At 39.1% G+C, this 7,172-nt stretch overlaps 1 protein-coding gene across 1 annotated transcript; it reads right to left on the bottom strand.

Moving 5' to 3' along the window:
• Positions 1–3,190: 3,190 nt before the first annotated feature.
• Positions 3,191–6,357, bottom strand: KCS10 (3-ketoacyl-CoA synthase 10). The gene is made up of 3 exons (XM_089162923.1): positions 5,852–6,357; positions 4,872–5,497; positions 3,191–4,055 (listed from the first exon to the last, which is right to left on the bottom strand). Exons 1-3 carry the CDS (start codon positions 6,263–6,265, stop codon positions 3,497–3,499), a joined length of 1,599 nt encoding a protein of 532 aa, XP_089019049.1. The 5' UTR covers positions 6,266–6,357; the 3' UTR covers positions 3,191–3,496.
• Between the last annotated feature and the right edge of the window lie 815 nt (positions 6,358–7,172).

Here is a 7,172-nt window from a genome sequence, read left to right as displayed (position 1 = left end):
TTTTTTGCTTGTGGCCCGTCGGGGGAGCACAAAGTGTTTCTCGTCCAGGGAGATGATCCACACTCCCCTGGGTGCTGCTAAATGTGAGAGATGGAAGTCAGGGTAAGATGCAGCCGAAGAACTTGTCTAAGAAGCCTGTCTCTAGGATTCACGAGGACAGTGCGTATGGTTCCGAGTCTGAACCTTTGTTATCAAATCTGGTGAAATTTCATGTCTGAGTTGTAGACGCAATCTGTATTCAAAGAACTCTTATCTGCTCATCTATTTTTTGTTCTTTTTTCTTTTTTGTTACTTAGTTGTAGTTGCTTAATGTAGTTTTAGGTATAAAAATGTCTAAAAGGGAGAAAAAGTCACTGTTTTGTAAACACAAACTTAGTATTACCTAGTTTTATTAATTAAACATTGAGTGATTATTTTTGTAAAAGAAAACTTAGAAATAATTGAAAATTTAATTTTTCCATTTTTGACCATTTGACGGTCCGTCTGAGCTCCTCTCTGATTGACTTCATTAGGAGACCTCTCTATAGTCTGGTCCACCTTCCCTCTTTCCTTGCAACCGCAGATTGATATGGTTCATTCTTGGGCAATGCTCTTTCAACAGTTGACAAAAGAGGTGGTCAAACCAGATGATCAGATGGCTTGGTTGAATGTCAAATGTATGAGCATAGGGAAGTCACACTCATTTTCCTTTTTTAAGGTCAAAATAGTCATCTCAGTCCATAGAGATATATCAGCATCCTGTGGGGAAAAAACCTATTTATCCCTCTTGAGTCCTCTCTTAACTCATCTTAATTGACCACTTAAATTTCTTTTATCCACTAAATTCCATTGTTTGTGATATAAAGGGATAATTCTCCTACCACAAGTGCATGCTGCTCTCTCCCTTGTGAAAGCGAGGTACTTAGCTTCTTGCACTTTTCTTCCATTCAGCTTTTAATCTCGTTGATGGTGAGTCTTTGTCGGGGAGAACAATGTGCTCCCCTGATCGTTTTGAGCTACACAATAAATGGTGGGTCTACTAAATTTTTTTGCCTCTGCTATTTCTTAATATTTACAAAGGAAACCCACTTTTATAGTGTGCTTCAAAATCGTTAGGAGAGACCATGTCCCCTTACAGAGAGGTAGGTAATCAATAATCTAGACTTACTCTATGGCCATGGAGAAATTATTAATATAATAAAATAAAGGGAAGGTGGTAGTTGAACGGTCGTATAATTTTTACAACTTTTCATTAACTATTTGCTTATCGAGTGGCCTGATTATTTTTAGGAATATTGATATTTATGTTTGGATTTTGCCTGTTTCCTTCGCAAATGTTTTTACTGGCCCTTTTGTAGAAAAATAAAAATTTGCACGTTTCATGCATGCCTGACTAACAGGAGAAAAAAACTAATTAAATCTAATTCTAAATTTGCTTGGTGTGGTGGAAGAGGTCCACACTTACATATAGTCGAAGGGGTTTCATCTCTACCCGTTGGGATCAAAAGTGGAGGGATTTTCCATCCATACTTGTGGTGTGAAGTTGTCTTATATGTTTTGATCCGAATTTTGGTATCCGATTTGGAAGATGGATTCGTACTAACATATTTTGGTGGAGGGTTCAAATAATTTGTTTATGGAGATCTGTGGAGGAACCGGAGGGCTTGAACCTTCAGAGCCCACCATTGATCTTGGTCTATGGAGGTGGCGTGGATGCTACGCCCCTGCAGTATGGTACGACCCGACCCAATGGGTTGACTTGTAATCTAATTGGAGTCTATATATATGTATCTTATGTTTGCCTATGAAATTATTGAGATTTTTTATTAGGGTTTTGGGTGAAAGTTCTTATAACGCCATTATTGGCGATTAGTTGTGAGATCTCCTTCTGTTCTTTGCCCGTGACGACGTAGCATACTATATTGGTGTGTGAACCACGTTAAATCTGTGTGTTTTTGTTTTTGTTTTTGTTTCTTTTACAATTTGTTATTTCATGGTGTTTGTCATCACATTATCTCTACCTTCCAAAATCATCAAATCATAGCCCAAATCCGATCTTATAACAAATTTACCGTAGAATCATAATCCAAGACTTTAAGCTCGTAATCTACATCCAAAAGGATCCTCACCATGGATCTAGGTGTAGAACATTGGCCAAAATGTTGCTGGATATTATTGGATCTACTTCCAGGGTAAAGAAAAAGATCAGCTCTTTAATTTAATTTGTTTATTCAACTGATTTTTGTTGAACATTCCTACTAAGGATGGGATTCCAATGGAATAAACCTGAAGATATTCTCATGGGCATGTGGGCCCCTAGTTACTATGATTGGTTGACAAAGGTTAAAAGAAAAATGAAAATATTAAAGTTAAGATTCACTCTACTCAATGATAAGATGATAATAAGTCTAATTTGATCCCTGCAAAGCCCCCTTTTTTACCTTTTCCTTGTGAAATGAGTACCATAAAGTTTTGTGGGCAATGGATAATATTGTCGTAAATTTGATGACTAGACACAAAAGTCCCTTGGAAGAGATAGATAAAATTAGATAAATATGTCTTAAACTGATTAGCTAACCACTTACCTATAATTTTATAGTTCACACTACACGAATTAATAGCTTTGAAGGGAGAAATATTTTTATTCTTTCATTGACCCTAAGGGCTTATCTAGTGGCTGGTTATTTTCAAGGATAATGATATTATGATTTTGCTTGGGAGCAGCACTGCTTCTAGCAGTCAAAGGTCCAGATGCCCTTTGGAGTTTAGAGCAAATTTGAACTATTATTTTTTGTGGTTCTTATGTGAAAAAAGAAAAAATTGTAAGTTTCATATATGCCTAACTAAAAGGAGAAAATCTTTAATTAAATCTGTTCCTAAATTTTCTAGGTATGGTGGAAAGAAGGATCCATTTGCGCATATAGGCTAATGGGTTCATCTTTAGAGTGTATGAAACTCGTTGGGATCAAAAGTGGATTGATTCTCCACCTTCAAAGTGGGGTTTGTAGTTATCTTTACCTTCCAAAATCATTAAATTCAGACCAAATCTCATATTATAACAAAACTGCCAAAAAAAAATCATAATCTACATCTAAAAGAGATCTTCACCTTGGATCAAGGTGTAGAATATTGACTAAAAAGTTATTATATAAATAAAATTATTTTCATCCACAGGAGAAAAATACTTATCTACTTTCTCAGGAAAAAAAGAAAAGAAAAGAAGAGAAAAAGCTGTTTAATTTAATTTATTTATTCAATGGCCTTGTGTTGAACATTCCTGCTCTGTTGCAGTCACCATTGAGCATTAACGAAGGTATGGAAGGTATGCTGAAGTTGGATTTCAGGGTCAACAAACAATTGTATGTTGCCCTTTGTAGCAAGCAAGCTCACACTCTTAAAAAGTAAAATAAGTAACAAAAGTATTCTCTCTACTTAATACTCGTAGTTGGTAGTTGCAGAATAATAAATATGTTAAAAGTCTTGAGTTGAATGGAAAGACTTAGATGGTGATAGAGCTCTAAGGAAGAACTGGGTAACGATCAAGACAATCCAGCCATGGGTTTCTGGTTGGTCTTCGGACTCGACGAAGGCATTTCCAGACAGCACTGTTGCACTTGAAGCCCGACCCAAAAGCAATCTGCCAAACACGGTCACCACGCTTCAGCTTTCCTTTTGCCTCAAGATAGGCCAGCTCGTACCATATGCTGCTGCTGGAAGTGTTTCCGAAGCGGTGGAGCGTCATCCTTGATGCCTCCATGTTCGATTCGCTGAGCTCTAGGTTGCGCTGCAGCTCATCTAGCACCACCTTGCTGGCGGCGTGCACGCAGAAGTGCTCGAACGCCAACTTGTAGTCAGGAATGTAGGGCTTCTTCTGCTTAGACACCTCACCATTTCCACCACGGAAGAGATACCTCCACACGAGACTGGCAAAGAATAGGAGCTGCTCCGAAAAGGGTAGAACCAGTGGACCAAGAGTGGTTATGTTGGTCTTCAGCGCATTCCCTCCCACTTCTATCAAATCTTTGCTGATGCTTAGTCCCTTCACCCTTTGCTCATCTTCTTCCTGGTATACACACCTGCCACATTCCATGCATTCCCATACCATTCTAGCCATTAAGAATAACACCACAAGACTTCTAAGGAATCAAATTTTGGGCCCTTTTTTATATCCATTCTTTATTTTTACCCATGTAAAAGTTTATTTTTGGTCAGTAATGAAAAAGTATCTAATAATTTTTGTCTAGAATAAATTATAAAAAGGCAAATTACATAGACTCCATGAATATGCAATCTAACTACAATTTTTTTTTTGGTTTGTCAATCCCGATTTTTAAGGTTTTGTCCTGACTAATCTGGTGTTCGATTCGGGTAGCACACCTGGCTGTGGTGGGTGAGTCTAACAGTGAAATTTTTTTGCATCTACAAGGTTTCAATGCGGAAACCTTGCTTAAGCGGACCAAGTTACTTTCCTCCTGGACCAACCCCTTTGGTAGAATCAACTACATCTACTACTCCTAAAAAAATTAACTATAAATACCCTTTTATTGATAATATTATCATTTAACTTTTAGGAATAGTAGATATAATTGATGGTTGATTATGAAGTTTATGTGTAATTTGTTCATTAAAAAAGAAAAATAATTTTAATATATCAAAATAAAAAATTGATGAAAATTCAGAGCAGTCTAACAGATGTTTATGGGTTGGGAGTGAGAGATGAAAAGCATTACTAGGGAATTTTATTCAAAAATTTACACTGATTATTATGTCTCTAATTTGCTTTTGAATTTTAAATACTTAAGAGCGAAGTACAGATTTTTGGGAGATTTTCTATTATTAATAAGAACAAAAATTGATAAGAAAAAGAAAAAACGAAAAAAAGAACTGCAAACCTGAAGCTGCGATCGTCGGCGCCCTTGTGAGTGCGGACAATGTGTTCGAGGTGGTATTTAGCACGACGGAAATCGCGACGGCGGTTGGAGAGGAGGACGGCGGAGCAACCCATGCGGAAGAAGCAGTTAGGAATGAGCATAGAGCGCTTACGACCAGCGTACCAGTTGAAAGTTACCATTTCCGTGCTGACAACGACGGCATAGTTGTTGGAATTGGCCTGAAGCATGTCCCTAGCAAGATCCAGTGCTATGATCCCAGCACTGCAACCCATTCCTCCAAGATTGAAGCTGAGGATGTTGCCTCTCATCTTGTACTTGTTCACTATCATGGCCGACAGTGAAGGTGTTGGGTTAAAGAGACTACAGTTCACCACCAGCACACCGATGTCCTTAGGCCTCACTCCTGTCTTCTCAAATAGTTCGTCTAGGGCACCGAACATCACAGTCGAAGCCTCCTCTCTCCCTTCCTTCATCGTCGCACAATTCTCTGGCGACATAACAGTTTTCGGTATGTACGATTCGTCTCCAATCCCCGACGCCTCCAAGATCCGCTTCTGGAAAGCCAGGCTTGCCTCATCGAATTTTCCAGATTTTCTTGCTTGTTCTATGAACTCTTCCTTTGATACCTGCGTTTGTTAGTTCAGTTTCAGTATTGAAGGAAGAGGTCATTTTCACCTATATCAAAATTCATTGTTTTATTTCCCTCCTAGATTTCACAGTGACAGTGACTTTCAAGTCTCTCCGCACTCACCATGTGAGTGAGACTCAGAAGGAGCAACAGACGGTTACTGTTGAACAACTCCGGAATCTACGGAGTCATGAATTCAGTAAGTGAACTCACAAGGAACGCATGAAGCCAGCAAAAATCATAAAAGAATGAGACGTGTACACGCGATTTCCGTCACGAATTGCACCACCGGCGGTGCCGGAATGCTGTGGAGACTAAAAATTTCCATTTCGAGCAAACAAGAAAAGATTACCTTGAGATCATCGTCGGGTTGGTAACAAGCGAAATCGAGAAGGTAGATTCGGCGAGGGCGAGACATGAAATAGACAGAAAGTGTGAAGACGAAGACGATGAGAAAACCAAGCATGGTAGCAGAGTCGTTACGTGTTTCTTCCCAAAGCTTCATCCATAGCTGCTCTTTGCTCAAGCTTCCTACCTCTGCGCTGAACACCAATACCAATACTGGTATGGTTGCCAGGTATATTGCATGGTTGATGAGGTAGTGGTATCCAAGCTTAACGTACTTGAGGTTTACAGACTGAAGAAAGTCCGGCAACCGGCGGCGAACTCTCACTGAGAAAGTAGGGGAACCGGCATCGGGTCCTGAAGATTCTATTCCCCTGTTTACGATCTCAGTGGAGAGAAGGGTGTGCTCCCCAGTTGCCATTCCAACTACTTGGAGCTTCGGAAGTGAGAATGTTAATCTGGGTTTGTTTCTCCTCTTCCTTCCTACCTTTTTCTGTGATCTGAAGGGGGAAGAAGTTGCAGAGTCCTTATAGATGAAAGGTGGTGGGTGAACAGACAGTTAATGTGTGCACCCAACTTTACTGGCCGACTGGTTACGGTTGGAACTGCCATGAATTCTTCATTTAATGACTTTGAGTTTTCACAGTTTCTCTCTGATGATCTGACGTGTTTATCCTTCATTCTACCCCGATGGGGATGTGAAGAAAAATCCATAGGAAGGACAACTTCGTCTACTCACTCAAGGGTGAAGTTATGGTGCTATCCGCCCTTTCGAATCCTAAGTCACAGCATATTCATTCGAATGTTGTGTGTCTAATGACCATAGTGCCCCTTTGCTAAGAATGGTTGAACTTTAATAAATTTTATTTTTGTTTAATTTAAAAAGAAAAAAAAATTAACTTTTTATCCTTTTCAAGGAACTCTTTGTTGAGGTATTCGATCCATACTCAAATATGGTTTAAGTATTTGAGTTCTAACATATGCCATCGGATTAGTTACAATCCAAAGTGTAATGAGCCTTTGTGCATGAGAGAGTCCAACTAATTGTAGAACCTAGTGTTATATATAAATACTAGTTGGAAGCAACGGTTTGGGTATTCTAAACTAGATACTTAGGGTGTAATGTTTTAAGCAACCTTATGCTTTGATGTGTCTAAAAATTGATCACTCCTTAATGCTTGCTTGCAAAACAAGGTTAGACGTGGACTGATTCCACGGTCGGGAAGCCACCTCCGAAGGTTAAGTCAATAATTGAATCGTTTATGATCTTCCTTAGTAATCGTTCGATAGTAGGGTTTTCCCCGCTTCTTTCGGAGTTAATTGTAGTT

The sequence above is a fragment of the Hakea prostrata genome, chromosome 7 (assembly GCF_041222555.1).
Source record: "Hakea prostrata isolate BN-2017 chromosome 7, UWA_Hpros_2, whole genome shotgun sequence".
Classification (NCBI taxonomy): domain Eukaryota; kingdom Viridiplantae; phylum Streptophyta; class Magnoliopsida; order Proteales; family Proteaceae; genus Hakea; species Hakea prostrata.
This window is presented reverse-complemented; position numbering and strand designations above follow the sequence as displayed.

Bases quoted from the DNA above. Each gene is read 5' to 3' on its own strand.
- KCS10 (XM_089162923.1), bottom strand. From the start codon at position 6,265: ATGGCAACTGGGGAGCACACCCTTCTCTCCACTGAGATCGTAAACAGG. The intron at 5,498-5,851 runs GTAATCTTTTCT...TAACAAACGCAG, and splicing joins AACCCGACGATGATCTCAAG to GTATCAAAGGAAGAGTTCAT. The intron at 4,056-4,871 runs GTTTGCAGTTCT...GGAATGTGGCAG, and splicing joins GCCGACGATCGCAGCTTCAG to GTGTGTATACCAGGAAGAAG.